This window comes from Xiphophorus hellerii, chromosome 18 (genome assembly GCF_003331165.1).
Source record: "Xiphophorus hellerii strain 12219 chromosome 18, Xiphophorus_hellerii-4.1, whole genome shotgun sequence".
In the NCBI taxonomy this organism is placed as follows: domain Eukaryota; kingdom Metazoa; phylum Chordata; class Actinopteri; order Cyprinodontiformes; family Poeciliidae; genus Xiphophorus; species Xiphophorus hellerii.
Genome location: NC_045689.1, coordinates 7,279,589 through 7,296,557, shown reverse-complemented (window position 1 = coordinate 7,296,557; position 16,969 = coordinate 7,279,589). Strand labels below are relative to the sequence as shown.

Here is a 16,969-nt window from a genome sequence, read left to right as displayed (position 1 = left end):
CTTGCGAGTGTAAATAATCCCTCCTGTCAATTTCTCATTACTGAGAGATGTTGGAGGTAGTTGTTCATAGCAGGTCAGCTCTAGCTGTGCCCTACTTGAATCTGTTGCTGGCCGTCCATCTTCTAGCATGCCTACTTCTGTCTAATCCTCCTTCATAACAAACCATCCATTATTTTCTGTAAATAATTGAACGTTGTCCTTATCTCCATTGAAAGCTGAACAAACCCCTCTGCAATGAAGCACATGAAGGCCCAAAATCAATGTACTTGCCCTGGAGCAAGAGGCTACTGCAGACGTGTGTGTTCAACATTATAAATTGCAGACAACAAGAGTTTAAAAAATATACATCACATTTATTTGTACCGACACCAGAAGTCCGTACAGAGTTGTCTTTGTCTAATCATGAGTTTGGGCACTAAAGGTACCTGTTTCCTACTTCCAGACATCCAACAGTGAACAAACTGTATCAACAAGCATTGCTGAGTCGCTACTAAAAAACAGTTGGACAGAGCTGACACACACCACTGTTATTTTTCCTAAAGGTAACACAATGTACAAAAAGCAAATCTGGAAATAGTAAGATTCTTGGTTCCATATAAAAGTTTTTTTTTTATCCCTTCTTGGTGTGTGAATAAGAAAACAATGCACTTATCTCTACAGAGCTTCTGCTGCATTGCTGTTAGGCAGCCAAGGGGTAAATTGATGCAGATAAGTAATGAAAAGATACACGTTGGCTGATCCCTGTATTACTACCACAGCAGCTTTCAAGAAATAGTTCATGCTCCGTGGAGCCCTGGAGCTGTGGGAGCCAGCTGGAAGTGGTTAGGCGCCGGCCACTGAGAAGGACGCAGAATGCTAAAATAAACCATGTAACAAATCTTTCTACACAAAGTTACATTACAGCACCACGTTACTGTGATGTTCGGAAAGAATTGTGCAAATCAAACAGCCAGGGCCTCAGATGAAACTGAAAAAGTATGAGCTGGGTGGCGTTGCGTGGAAACTGGCTCACTCAACCCCCGTCGGCATGCCTCGGGCCCTTTAAGATGGCTAAGGCCAAAGCAATCAGGCAGTCAGAGGAGTTAGGGAGCAGATGACTGGTAGCCCCCTTCAGAAACGTGAGGACGTCAGGGTTTCCTCACCAAGAAGCCGAAGGCACCAGGAGAACCAGAATCAGCACTGTCCATGTTAGGCACCTTGTTGGGCGATGCACCGAGCACTGGCTGCTTTTTGCTCGAACGCCTAAGAAAGACGAAAGAAGGCAAGGTACGTCAATACACAGCAGCATAAAGAAGCATTCATTTTGGATGCTAAGTAAGACCATTGATCCAATGGTGTCTGGCGTTGGTATGACATATTCATTTTTCTTAAAGACATAAAAGAATGGAAAACAGAAACCACATGTCCTAAAAAGATTCTTTATCATTTACAGAACAGGATCCTGCTGCTTGGGATTTAATTGGCTGCGCATGAGTAGGAAGGTTCATGTGGGCAATTTAATTAAAACAGAATTAAACAAAGGCAACTCAGCTCACTAAAATAAACTTGTTGACAGGATTAAAGCCAAGACATAAGGTAGGCACAAAACAGAAACAGCTTGTGCGGAGATGTAATTTCGGAGGTCATTCACGTTTGTGTGTGAGTGAGTGGCAAGAGCGCTAACCAGCTTTGAGCTTACCAGAGGAGGTCACAACTCGAACTTGGGAGCTGAAGGCTCCCTCTCCGCCTTCACTGAGTGCATGCACCTCAATGCTGTAAGTGCCCCCCTCTGGCAGTGAGAGCATGGTAGAAGGGTTAATGGTTCTTGTCACCTGGATGTGGCCTCGGCCCTCCTGTTTGAGTAACACCTGCAGGGGATGTGCATATAGTCACTTCAGGTCTACACCGTATGTACGTTTCACAACATTATGATAGACTGTGACGAAAAGCAGAGCTGTCAGTTGCAAAAAGAGACCTGCTGTGCAATATGGCACCTGGCAAAAGCATTCATGTCCTTTGAACTTTTTCACTTTTCCTCAAATTACAACAAATTCAATGTACTATCAATGTGGTACAAACCTGTGATGTGGACAGAATTCTTTCTTTATAATTTAAAATCTGAAAAAGAGTGTCTGTATTCACCCCTATTGAAAAAATTATACTGTAATCACATAAAACTAGCTTTAACATAAATCCTTTCGGGTTCAGCAGGGAATATTAGGAAGCATCATTAGAAAGACAAAAAGATAAACCAGACAGAATAAGGACAAAGTCGTGGAAGAGATTAAATCCAGTTTAGGGTATAAAAATATCCCAGCATTGAGAATCCCATGAACATGAAAATGATTCAAATTCATCACCTGAAAAGGCAAAGAGTTTGGCACAACTGTGAATCTCTTAAGACTGTCTGGCCACCAAAACTGAAGAGGCCAGTTGTAACTCTGCATGTATGGGAGAGCCTAAACCCTAAACATCATCTTGAATATAACATTTTGAATATTGGGCTGCTAGTATCTTGCTGTATGAATATTTCTGTACATAGCATGGACTAAGAAGGAAAAATAGATAGATTAAACATAACAGTGAAAACCTAACTGAAACAACCAGTGCTACCTCAGATTCGTTTAGATCTCAGCATCTTTATGTGTTAGAATTGGACTGCAAAATATTTTGAAGTTTGTGTTAAAGAGACAAATACAGTAGAAAAGTTCAAAGGGTCTGAATATTTTTACCCGGCACAATTCCCCCGAGTTTTAAGTTTACCCTGCTGTGGACATTTTATTTTTTTTCTTGTCAGATGAAATCACTGAGCATTATTCCCAGATAAATAAACCAATTAAACCAAACTAATTGAGCTGCTGTATGTTGAGGGAAATCAAGTATGGGTACTGCCAAACATATATTAGCAAATTGCTTTCAATTTCATTATATAAAGTCCTTACCATGTATCCAATGACGTCAGACTCATTGTCTTTTGCCTTAACTGGATCCCAGCTTAATGAGATGTTATTGCCTTCTTGAATCCACATGAGGTTGGACGGTGGCTGAGCAGGAGCTGTGTAGGGAACACAATAGCTCATGTTCCAAAGTGCTAATGGATAGTTTCATCCAACTAGGTCAATTTCAAGCAAACCTTGCAGGCAGTATGTGTTCTGTAAGCAGTGTTTCATGATTAGCATCAGTATTGAACTCACGGGACTTCCTGGTCTTGGCTGTGACAGCAGCACTGGCAGGACCCTGGCCAATGCTGTTGAAGCCTTTCACTGTGATAAGGTAGACACTGTTCCCTTCCAGGCCTGTCAGCACCATAGATGTTTCATTTTTAACTGTGCGTCGTTTCTCTCCGGACTCCTCCTGCTCTGCTTCTTTCCAGTAGCTGACCTGTGAACAGCAAGTAAAGACTGAAAAATTACAGTCATAAGCTCCAGCTAATGCACAAAGGAACTAAAGCTCCAGCAAAATGCCAGAGAGGTATAATCTATATGTGTGACTGTACACAGAAAGTGGCACAGAAAATCTATAAAATAACCTCATATCCTCTTGGTTTTCCTGGGCCAGGATTGGGTGGTTTCCAGGTCACCTTAATTTCCGAGGAAGAAATACTGTATGCTTTTACATCAGATGGTGCTTCCCTTGGCTCTGTGTAGCAAAGAACGTGGTGAACATACTGTGGGTACAGTTCTGGTCAGAATTTTACATGCTTCTCAGCTACTAAATTGGGTCTTTTAAACTGTTTTTCACATATACACATATAAAAATTTGAATTTCAGTATTTTTTCTAATACACACACAAAAAAAATACATAAGTGCTCAAATATAAACATACACCCCAGGTAATAATTGTATTCGTAGTAAGTTCGTATAAGTCTGGTTGAATATTAAACTGTTCCTCTTGTTGTTGATACAGTAGTAACTGATTTTAAGAGTAATTAACAATTAAAGTATTATGTAAAGTCACAAATTTCCAAGTTTAGTAACGCATTGCATTGCGATACTAATACAATGGTACTGTATTAGTAACACAACTTTTAGAAACACATTTGCTAAATATCACTGAAATAAAATAACTAAAAAATTAAATTCAAATATTTTTGAGGTCCCTGTTTACTCCGTCTCTATTATTTGGTTAGAAATGTAACTATTTGGTTAGAAATGTAACACCATTCATTTACTAATCCAAAAAGTCTTTGAAATATGAGAGAAAAGATCGCTTTAACTCTACACAGTGGAGATTATGTACAGATAACTATGATTATATCAGAGTAAAACCTTATTGGAGATGGAATAAAGCAACTTTTTCTCTCCATAGAAGCTGCATCTGATGTGGCGTTCTGTTTGGCTCTCATGTCTTCCTGGAGGAGGATATCGGCAAAAATAATGCTGCCAGCAATTAAATGTGTCCCTCTGCTACTTATAACTTTTTACTTTTCATTAACATAGAAAGTACTCCTGGATCAGTTCCTCGTTTTTTTGCTCTGTCTTCTCAAACCCCCTGCCGGTTGTGGCAGATGGCAGCTCAAACTGAGCCAGGTCCTGGTTCTGCTGGAGGTTTCTTCCTGTTAAAGTAGAGTTTTTCCTCTCCACTTTCGCAACATTCATTATATCTGTATAACTGAGCTCAATGCACTGCTATATAACTAGAAATAGTTGAAAAGCATGTGTAATTGAATTGAAATGTCTTTTTTTTTAAAGTTCTTTGAGACGATATTTGTTGTGAATTGGCACTATATAAATAAACTAAAGTAATTAAATTAAAAGCTTAGTGTCACTACTCAATCCATCCCAAAACCATTGTCAGGTGTGTCAAGTGCCAAATATTTGATCCAAATATTTCTCTTTTAAATAAAAAGAAAATTAGGTTAGGATGTTTAAGAATAGCCAATGAACCATTAAGGTGCAAATCAATTTTGATATTCTCCAAAATCTTGTTATTCTGTAAACTTTTTTCAAAAACATTTGGTTTGTCTTTGTGGCAATTGGGCTTGAAGTGCTTTTTTCTTCCTTTTTTTCTGCAAAACTTGCTTCATTGTGAACAGTGCCACCGGTGTTACACCATCTTTCACTTTGTAAAGTAAAAGATGGTGTAACACCACATAGACAAATCAAATGTTTTTGAAAAAAGTTTACAGAATAACAAGAATGATTTTGGAGAATATCAAAATTGGTTTGGAAAGCATTAAATCCGCCAATGTTAAGCATCCGGAAAAAACCTTCCCTAAGCCCAGGCCCTATGGAGGACATTTTCGCCATACTTTTCTTCCAGATAATTTTCTGGAGATAAATTCATTTCCCAATAGTTTTCTTGAGAAAAGGAGTACATTTCCTGTTTTTCGCATATACTTTTTCCCAATGGTTTCTCCAAATAAGTTATTCTCCAGATTGTTTTTAAGACGAGTAAATTTTTGCTGTCTGTGCTTAATAAAATACAGGTCTGACACTTACCAAGAATTTAAATGAGCTCTACTGTTTCTGAAAAGAAATCCACCCATTTTCTGTACACCCTTGTCCCTAGTGGGGTCGGGAGGTGAGGGTGCCTATCTCTAGGTAACATTCCGGGTGAGAGGCAGGGTGCACCCTGGACAGGCCACCAGTCTGTCGCGGGGCAACACAGAGACAGACAGGACAAACTCACACCTAATGTGAGTGTGTGTGTATTAGGGAGAATTTAGAGAGCCCAATTAACCTAACAGTCAGGTTTTTGGACTGTGGGAGGAAGCTGGAGTATCAGGAGAGAACCCACGTATGCACAGGGAGAACATGCAAACTCAATGCAGAAAGACCCCGGGCCGGGAATCGAACCCAGGACCTTCTTGCTGCAAGGCAACAGTTCTACCAACTGCTCCACTGTGCAGAAAGTGGAAAGAAAGTAATCAAATATCTGATAGTAGTGGTGTCGGTACCATATTGAAGGTTTTACAGTGTGTAGTTTATCTGCAAATTGCAATGGAAAATATCTACAAACATTAGCAGGGGTGTATGTATACATTTGACCTTGTATTTATAAGAGTTTTATCCACTTTTGGTTTTAAAAAAATAATTAAAATTGCATTTATTTAACAGTTTAATCAAAACATTAAAAGCCTAATATTATTATGAAGGTCATGCCAGTGATGGATTTATGGAAATTGATATTAGCATACCTCCCTCTGCAGAATGGATGATGACAACTTTGCTGAAAGGCCCGTCTCCCTTATTGTTGTAAACACCGACTTTCACTTCAAATGGAGTGAGAGGAGGAAACGTCTCATCCCTGTATTTGTACATTGTAGCATCCGCAGAGGTCACCATCTTCTCCTTCCAGCCTCTAGTGCCGTTGGCACGAAATGCAACAATATATCCAAAGCCCTCGCCATTTTGGAACTCCTCAGACACAGGCTGAAGGAAGAACAAATAAACATTTAGTTGTTTTATTAGTTTGATAGCGCACGTGTTTCCCGGGACTTAAGGTTGGAAATTGAAACGTAAATCATTTCCACATTTTATGCCTGGACAGTCACTGCAGAGAAAGCAAGCAACTTACTAAACATAAACTGAAACAAAGAAAAGGCTTTTCTTTTTTCAGTGATGACACCATATAGCCAGCTTTCACTTTTCTAACCATTTACTGTAACTGCCTGCCACTGTTAATAAAGATGCAGTCAGCCTTGAGTAATGGAAACAAATCATATTTGGCTCAGCTGTATGCATTATGTAGCTGTTTATCTTTCCGTGTCTGACAGGAGGATTCTTGCGACACCAGGTTTTGTGTGCCGGCTTCGGTGATTATCCGTGTTTTTTCCTGAAGTGGTGAAACTGGGAGCTTTCTTCCACAGCTGCTCCGAACTTAATCAAATCAAATGTCAATTTATTAAGTGAGCTAAAATCTAATTAAAATACGAGCTGCAGGGATTAAATCTTTGGCTACATGTAATAAATGACAAACACCTGTACACCTGTTTCTGGCAAAGGCTTCGCAGCTAACTCTGTAATGTGTTGATTTGCATAAGCTACAGAGTTACACTGTCCCCCGAAGGCATCAACCACATTAGACATCGAGTCTACAGAGGGAATAGCGGGTGGATGGAGATCTTGTTCACATTTCATTCAAGAAAGACCAGTCACCATGACTGGCTAATTACAAGGATGATGAGTGGAAATAAATTAGCTTTCAAATATATTCTCAGATCTGGCATTGCTTTTGAGGAGATAGGGAGGAGTAAGGTTGGTTTGAAAGCAGCATGAAAAAATGAGCAAGCTGAGCTTAGAAACACTTTTGGGTTTGGGGAGGAAAGATATTCAGAGATATGTGCAGAAACAGTGTGGGAGCGCTGCAAGGTAAGTCCTTTGGATGAAATCATTGGACCTGCTGGGCTCGTCGATGGTAACTACGGGGGCATCACTAATAGTCCTCCCTATGGCTCCTTGAGAAAAAGCAGTCAAACAGTCTACTCTAATGAGATGGCTCAATGAAGCTGGGGAGACTGTTTAGTCATTCATCCTGCTTAATAACCTTGCCCACCATGGCTGTCGAGGCGCTGATAACTCTCCGCAGATGACTGCAAAGGCAGGACTGAAGCGTGCTCACATGCCTCGACTGCCAAAAAGGGCAAATTCTCCTGCACCGCCTGCTTTCATATCCATCTTCATTGATCACTGACAGAGTCCTGATTTATTTCAGAAAGTGTTCAGCAAAAACAAGAATAACAACGCAAGGCAGAAGCAATTAAAATGCTACTAGCCAACATGAGGTGACTGCACCTTAGTGGCGGAGTTCCCTTTAAACAAGTTCTTGGACCCCGAAAGAGAAAAAAACACCAAGGAGGGGTGAAAAGTTATATTACAAAAAGCAACTTTACTGTATGCTATTTCAAACATTTTGTTCCATTACAGCCACAAACATTGATTTATTTTAAAGAGATTTTATCTGACAGAAGTAGCACACAATACTGAAGAGGGAGGAAAGTTCTCGCACAACAGCAAACACCAAAACAGAAAGAAATCACAGTAATCTCATGAAACTGTAAGTGCAATAATTAACACAAACAACCAGCGGAGGAGATGAGCAGGTGCTGGGGAGGGGTCCTGCTAGTCTGGAGGAGTTTGGCTCCTCCAGACTAGCAGCAACGACTAACAGCAATTTGCAAACATCTGGTGGAACTGTGAGTTTGCTTAGTTGGTCATACTTCTCAGTCCAACAGTTCTAAGAACAACGGCATAATTGAGAAACACTGTTATGATAATGTACTGAAGGAAAAGTGTCAGAAAGAGTAGGAGTTTCTTAAAGACACAGAGGCCAATTTCAAGGTGTCAAACTATGAAGTCAATTTTCTTTTAAGTTATGTTTGATATACGCAGCATTTTATAACAACTGGAGATAACATAGTAACTTGATTTTGCTATAAAATTGTACTCTGTGCCTGAAAAATACATAATAATACCCCTTTAAAAACAACCTTTATTGTGTTGAACCACAGAAAGTATATGCAGAAATTGTCTTACTATTAATTACTTTACTAATTAACTCAAATCAGTCCAAAGACTGGAAGGACAAGGGACCAATCCTTGTTTAGATAGGGCTATTTTTGGTATACCATCATCATTTTCTTTCATCAGGTGGCCCAAGATTTTATATGGAGGCTGTAAATGAGTTATTCCAGCAAGGTAATCATGCTTATGAGATATAAACAGGGCATGATAAACCAGCAACCACTGTTCCATCTAGAATGGGCATCATCTCCAATAATGTTGCACTGAGGGACACGTCTCGTGATGTGAAGGTTACCTTCGTAATGCCTATCGGGTTCTATGCTCAAAAACTACAACAATAACTGTCAGTTGTCTCCACATCTGTTCACTGCTCCCCTGCTAATATATCTTTCCACCAATCTCAATTGCAAATGATCGTCAATTCTCATAACAATTCTGCACATGCACCGCCCTGACTCTGGCTCCGAGCCAAGCTGTCCACCCTGATCTGGTCCACATTAATATCCTCATAACTTGGTGTGAGATTTATTACATTTTCCACAAACACTATAGCGAGAGATTACAAGCGAATATTCATAAACATCCCTGGATTTAGTGGGAACGACTGGAAGAGTCAAGGTTAATCATCGCTGGGCCTCTCTGGTGGGACCAAATTTGAAATTCTCTACATCTTAATCACTTGTGCCGCTGATGCAGCTCTGTGTAGCCCTCAGCCCAGCTGGCCCTCTTCTAGCTTCATCAGCAGGTTTTTGCAATTGCGACCAAGTTGCCCCCCTCCTACCCTCACCCTTAGTCTTTAAAATCTTGGAAAGTTAAACACATTTCAACAGAATAAATTAGGAGCCGTGTTTAAAATGCAATGAGCTATGATCCTGAGCTACTGATGCACAGTTGTTATTAATAAAGCAGGAGTTTTACTCTGCTGGAAACAGCTCCGCCGTTTGCATTACCGAAAAAATGCTCCTTTAATCTCTCAGCACGGTGCCAATAACAGCCATTTTAACAACAGGAAATTATACATAAACAAACAATAAATCTAATATTTTTGAAAATAATGCAAACATGGTTGTTTTGTACAGCAACAAGGTTCCTACATATTTTTTAGGCAAGAATGCAACACCTTCCAGGTTAAATCTTGTGGATTTCTTGGTTATTTATGTTATTTTAAAATGTGAAATACTAACCTTTATGATTCCTGTCATTCTGGGTTTAAATGTGAAACCTATTATATCTGTTTTTATGAAGAATGAACACAAAGGAAGAAGAGAAACAAGCAACAAAGGGATGAAAGAAGACAGCCAAGGAAGGAAGGAAGGGCAGAACACAGTAGCGAAGGAAGAAAGAGACGTAGGATTATGAGAAGGAAAAATGGAAGGAAGAAAGGCAGGAAAGAAAAAAGAAAGGTAGAACACCAGCATAGAACAGAAGAAAAGAAGGAATAAATATAGGATACGACAGAGGTAGGATGGAAGGACAGAAGGAAGGAACGTCAAGGGGAAGTACAGAGACAAAAGGAGGGTAAATATGAAAGAAGACAGGATGGGGAAAAGGAAGAAAGGAAATACAGAAAAAACACATGGTAAGGAAGGAAAGAATGAAAATGTTGAAAATTGGAAATACAAATATTTTCCATACTTTCTATTCCCTAATTTATCCAGACCTGTAACTAATGAGAACAAACTTTTTCAGGCTGCACACAAATACTGTGAACAAAAAGTTAGTCAGAGTAACATGTTTTATTTAAAAATACTCACTGTTTTCATAAGGTTGTCTTTAGAAGACAACACAATTTTATTCCATATTACATCATATCTGTTTATATCCTATGGTTTCTCTTGCACAATAACTTCATTCACCTCTTCTCTTGTGGAAAAGCTTTTTATTCCAAGGCTGCAATGTTTATTATTTTGTGGAATAGCAGTTGGAGAACAAATTCAATAAAGGTAAGTCGGAAATATGATTCACAATACAGGAGATGGGTCTGAAATATGAAAAGGTCACTTTTCCCTATGATAATGCTTACTAGAGCCTCACAAGAGAACCCCAACCTTTTGTGAAATCTTTCTGGTTATAATGTTCACCTCACTTTTATTTTTTCTTTAAAAAAGGTTAAGGATTCCTGGGAGTTTTGCATTACTGAGTAATCTGTACTTCTGCGGGATTTCCTGTACAATACAATGGAGACTAGTCATTATAAAGCTGCAGCAATGAAGAATTAAATATTTTTTTTTAAATAAAATCAAAGTTTGTAAAACCTTTGAGAATAGAATACTTTAAAAATACCACAACAGTGCCTTTGTGTTTCTGAGCTGAAAAATTTAACTCCCAGCTGAACAGACTGTGACAAACTGACAATGTCATCTGATGAGATTTGTTTATTTATGTAAGCAGATTCTCTGTCACGTCACATCGTGGTCTGTGTGTCATCGCATATAAATATTTCATTAGAGTTTGGAAGGACAGAGATTTAAACACAAAACATATGATGAATCACTCATCCATTTATCAGGCTACACAGTTCTGTGAAAGTTAACACAGAGTTTTTGTCACATTAAAGGCCTTCGTTGAATTTTATTGCGGTTTTATGTGAATGTGCAACTCAAAATCAAACATGACTGCAAATGGAAGGAAAACAACACAGCTCTGGGAGCTTCGGCTGTGTGTTAAGGGTTGTTATCCTGCTGGAAAGCGAATCTCCTCCCCAGGTTTGCCATCATGTCATGTATTTAGCTCCATCCATCCACTCCCAGCAGCTTCCCTGGGTTTGCTAAAAAAAGACTCACTGAGCATAATAGCATAATGCAGGAGAAAACGTTAATAACCATGGGGATGGTCTTTTTTTTTTTCAGAGTGAAAAGCAGTGTTAGTTTTCCAAAACATGAGGCATTTTCCATGTGGCTAAAATGTTCAGCTTAATAAGAAAACTTGAGCAGCCTCCTGGCTGCTTCTCTGATAAATACTCTCCATGACTTAACAGGCAGATTAGGTGGCCAGTCATGTCTGTTTTCGGATGACAGCTTGAGGGCTGCATCGTGAAATGTTCAAAAGTTTACACTTTGTTTGATAATGTGAATTATAAAACAAGCTAACCTTGCCTTAAAATTTTCCCCAACTTAATTTCTGACCCGCATTCTGATCTGCATTTCTGATCTTCATGATGTTTGTCAATATTCTCTAACAAACCTCTGAGGTCTTCACAACACATCTGGATTTATAAAGAGGTTAAACTATACATATTCTGACCCCTTTTAATAATTAGTTGAGTTCCTACTTTGTTGTGTTGGATTTTTTTTATAGGTATCAAAGCAACGATACACAAACTTTTCATATTTTTATTTGGCAGAATAAAAATACATGTATGATTTCTATTTCCTTTTTACAACTATGAACTACAATATGTTGGACTATCATATTTAACCCCAAAAAACTTGAAGTGTGTTTGCCAAAAGGTTTAATACAACAAAATATGAAAAATTTTAATACTGATGCCTAGCATTTCCATTGCAACGTGACTGCAACTCTTCTCTAGCTAGGATGCTTGGCATGATACCAAAGGTCTTACACACCTGATAACTAAAATTTGCTGGAGTAAAAAGAGCAGTTTACTATTATCCAAATAGATTTTACACCCTTTGCTTGGAGTAAAACAGATCCTCAGGACTTAGAGGGGAGCCAAAAAAGAAACTAATTTCAACTACAAGGGAAACAGCTTTGAAACATCCTAGATCCACATTTATCTAACTTGATCAGGAGTTAAAGGGAACTACTTTGTAAGTTTGATGATTCAAAATTTATTATTGCTAGCCTTTGTTGCTAAACTGTATTCAGGAGTTAGTTGATGTCTTTGCTTGCCAGACTGCATACAAAATAACTTTCTGTATCATAGTTTCTTAAATAAATGTGAGAACAGTGGTGATAAGGGAAATCTGTCCACTGAATGACTTTCCCTTAGAGAAATCCTGTCAGTGTCATTGGGATTTATAAAATATTTTATTGTCAAAGAGGAGATTGTATAATCTCAAATTTTCCCAGCCACCTATGCTCAAGTCTACATTTTAAATACTCTCACAAATCCCTCAACACATTCACTCCTATACTGTATTCCAATTTAAAAGCACGTCTGGACTCTTCAAAATCTGCTTTGAGACTTCTTGCTACATTTTAATTGGATCCAACTTTGATGGCTCAGGGAATAGGACGACAGGTCCCCAGAACACATGAAGATGAAGTGCAGCTATTCATCTTACTGTATTTTACCTAGAGTGAATAAAACTCACTGTAAAACTAATGCAATCATCTGTGCAATGGAAAATCATCAATCCGCTTCTTTCAACCAGAACCACGAGGATCGGCGTCATTCATCAACCGTGCTCTATTCCACTTAATAATGCATGACAAGTATTCCCAGACAACAAAAATGAAAGTTTTTGATGAAAAGCACATGTAGCAGCAAGCCCTACATCGCTATTAAGTCACATTTACATTCAAAATTTATTATTTAGTGATCATTAAATTCTGAAAGAGGCAATCGGGAATGCTGGAAGTTCTATAAAGCTCTGTAAAATCAATGCTGATAACTTAAAACTTATTTGAAAAGGTGATTATTTTAACTGAGGGCAGCAGATTCTACTTATATATATATAGACATATTATAGAAGAAGTCTATTTAAATGAGGTCTGTTAAAGAGTTATTTTTCTCCAAAATGTGAGTTTTCCCAAATGAAACAGACACACCAATGTGACATTTGTTTTTTCTCCTCTCTCGTTTTTTTTTTTTTTTTGCAAATGCTGTCACACTTGTTCAACAGAGGGAGTTTGGCAGAGGACCTACCTCCCACGAGATGACCAGTTCGTGCCTACGGCCGTTCCCTCCGCTGACGTTCGATGGTGCCACGGCTGGAACTGTGTGGAAAGGTTAACACTGCATCACTTAACATGCACCAAAGAAACTGTAAAAAGTTAAACTTTCTTCGAAAAACTGTGAAGGTAATAAATTTTATCACTTCACATGTAATATGGTAACATATGATCATTTATATTTACTAGAACTTGGACTATTGCATTATTGCTAAACAACCACTGAAAAAAGCTGAATGTAGTAATATTAAACCTTATTGTTGACATTTGGCTCACATGCTGCAGCATTATAGATGGATTAATTGTGTGGAAATACTGTTATTAGTTTGTTAATTACTCTGAAAAGATGGGACTGATTGTAAAAACCTTCTCTGAAATAACCACTGACCTTTGTAATTATTACATTTTATAGAGAAGAAATGACCAGCCAGTGAAGCGGCACAATGAATTTATGCACACTATAAATGCTGTATGGTTATTGTTGCCTGAAGGAATGGACATGACTCTTTGCTTTAGCAGAAAAAGTCAACTTGATATTTACTTGACCCTTCGTGCTTATGTCTGTCAAAATATGGGTAGTGGGAGGGCAGAGTCCTTACCTGCTTCTTTAGTCCTAACTTTTCTAGAGGGTGTGCTGGGATCACCTGTCCCAATGGCATTGCTGGCCACCACTCTGAACTCATATTCCACCCAGGGGCTGAGCTCCACAGCCATGGATGACTCCATGTCCCCCTGTCACTGGGTCTGGGTCTGCAAATAAAGTAGGAAACGAGTTTGTTCAGTTAAGAAAAATAGAAGTTTATAGATTATACAAGAGGATCTCTAACATGAGGTCAAATGTGGACAAAACGTATCTAGTGTTACAGTTAAAAAGTTTCTATCCCCAAATAAGCTATAATTTCTATCTGTTCCCTTTATTGCCCTAAAATGATTAAGTAGTCATTTGAGACTTGAAGAAAAAGTTGTACGTTTTTGCTCTAAAAATATTTTTCATTAACTTATGACTCATTGCGTAAAAGCACTGATTAAATTTTGTATCCAAAATAGAAAATCATTTTATTTAGCTGACATCCATGCCCTCAAGAGAAAAAACAATGGTTGCGTCCTGCCATTTTAAAACAAAAGAATGTTGTTTAAACCCAGTTGGAAGGATAAAATGAAACAACCTGACAGTGCCCTAAAAAACAAAAATAAATATTACTTCGATAAACACTAATGTTCTATAAAATTATATTAATCAGTAGAAGATACTCCTAAGTGCAAAAGAGCTAACTTCAACCATGGTCACCATGTGTCAATGAAGCAACAAGTATTATATGTGTGCGCTTAGGAACAGACATTTCATTTATGGTTCAATTTGTAGTTAGTTGTTGACTATGTTTCTAATTTTGCCTAATAGACCACGGTAGCTTCAGACATAGAATACCAGCTTACTATAGAACTGCAGTCTGGGTACAGAATAAACTTCATTTGCTTCACCACATCACAGGTGGACAACATCATGAGAGGAAACAGAACTGCTGCTTAAGCAGTCTTCACACATTTCAAAATAAGAGCCTGAACATAAACATCCATCTATTTCAAGATTCCTTGACAACAACTCAAAGTTTACAAAACAGCCAAGTAATTTAGGGATTTAAAATGTATCGGAAAAAATTAATTTAGGGGGATCTAAGTGCGCCAAATATTTTCAAAGTCAGGCAGAAGATCTAACAAAAAATTTCCTCCAGTTTTAACAAACCAGGAGATCAGTAGAAGTGTGCTAACTAACTAGAATCAACTGGATTGGATGTCGGATGGCATGGAATAAACTTTATTTTGTGAAGTGGCTTGAGATGGTATGGTACTATATAAATAAACTAAATTGAATTGAACTTTTATGCTCAAATGCATTCCAGAAAATGCTGACATAAAATAAGCCAAAAATCTTATTAAGTTTTTTTTTATGACAATAATAATGATGCCCTATTTCTTCTCTAAAAGTCCTGAAATTGGATGTAAAAACAGGTTTACAATTTCTGGGTCTAATATATCATATGTTTTTAACGACAGCATAATTCCTTAACCTCATAGGCATTATGTCATTTGAAGTCTGGATAGGAGTGCAGAGCTAAAATCACATTTATTGTCTTTGTTCTAACTCGCTGCACAGTTTTTCATTGCCTCTGCAGATTCACTGTGACTTGCCATATTTTCACACCAGGTGGTGGTGATACAGAATTTACTTAGCACTTGGAATTTGACATTTTGATGCATGAACAACTGCTTAATTGCAGCATCAGAGCACATAAAGAAGTAGAAGGCATTATGCATTCAACCAATTCTCAGACTTCCTGCAAAACTAAACTACATAATAAATCACAATCTGTTACTGAAAAGAATGAATAAACTGAAAAGAAAATTAACCACCAATCAAGTTTTTTTCCCCTCCAAAATTCTATGATAAAGCTATGTCAACACTGATCTTGCAGTAACAAACATTACTAAAAAGCTTATCCATGTCACAAATGAACTAAAGGTCTCTGAAGCAGTGCAGCTTATGTTCTTATCGCCCAAAGCAGCCGACAATGAGACCCCTCTGTCAAGCACGCTGCTCCTCAAACATAAGCTGATAGCTTTATGTGCAAGGAGTGAGGGCTAAAATGCAATCCCTGTTACGCTAATCTGAACAAGTTAAACACTGAAAATATATCACTGCCTCCTAATTGTGCTTCATTGAATTAAATATAGTTGAATAGCTATAATGTGAGAGGAGTGTATACAAAGTATGACTAATATATCTTCAGGGACGTATCATTATCACACCTTGGTCTCCACTATTATCACACGGTATATTATGACAGATTACACACAACGCTTAGCGAGCTTTCATCTATTATGTCAAACAATAATAACTCATGGTTATCCTGGAAAGTTACAGAAAAGGGAATTTAATTTGCTTCAAAGATCTGAAAGTGCTACACTAGATGAATAGAGAAGTCTGGTAATTCAAGTCCAAAAGGTTAATTTTCCCATAAGTGCTGATCTGACACACAATACAATTTCCACCCACCACTGACATTTCAACCAGACTCTTTACGTTTTACACAATTCTCCTGAAAGATACAGAATAAAAGTCTTGGTGAAATGATCCAGATCTCATATGCCTTTCTGAAATGATTTAATCTGAACAGGAAGTTAAAGTGAACCAATTATGTTTTCCTTGAAAATGTTTGGACTACGGGCTACATAAAACATGTTCATTACATTTTTGGCCCAAAATCATTCTCAATGAGATTTCACCTGCTCAGTTCTGCCTATTTTGAGCCTCTTTCAGAATGAGCTGTTTAAGGGCCTCTTGTCACTTTAAACCCAAATAAGTTGATGCTGGCCACAACACCCAAGTTAACGATTACTCCTTATAAATGTGAAAATAGCTGTGAAAAATTAGTAGAATACATCTTTGACCAAAATACAAATACATCTTTGACCTGAGTCAGACCCAGAACCAGAAAAACATTGAGTCTCCTGGGAAATGATCAAGGACGAAGCAGCAGTTTCTAATAGTAAGTCAACAATAAAACGCCTGTCTTTTCCAGCAGCCATTGTACAGCAGTAAAAGCCACTGTAAAATGGCTGGAGGCTGGCTGAAGCTCAGTTTGAGTTGTTAGATGAGTAACTGGGCTCA

The 16,969-nt window shown here is 38.1% G+C and overlaps 1 protein-coding gene across 1 annotated transcript in view; it reads right to left on the bottom strand.

Moving 5' to 3' along the window:
- Positions 1-332: 332 nt before the first annotated feature.
- Positions 333-16,969, bottom strand: part of cntn5 (contactin 5) — a 152,357-nt gene continuing 135,720 nt past the window's right edge. Inside the window, 9 exon segments of the mRNA XM_032545882.1 lie at positions 333-1,242; positions 1,679-1,847; positions 2,922-3,034; positions 3,174-3,360; positions 3,509-3,618; positions 6,120-6,354; positions 13,277-13,347; positions 13,902-14,034; positions 14,036-14,055. Of these exon segments, the coding sequence (XP_032401773.1) occupies positions 1,139-1,242; positions 1,679-1,847; positions 2,922-3,034; positions 3,174-3,360; positions 3,509-3,618; positions 6,120-6,354; positions 13,277-13,347; positions 13,902-14,034; positions 14,036-14,055 (1,142 nt within the window). The 3' untranslated portion in view covers positions 333-1,138.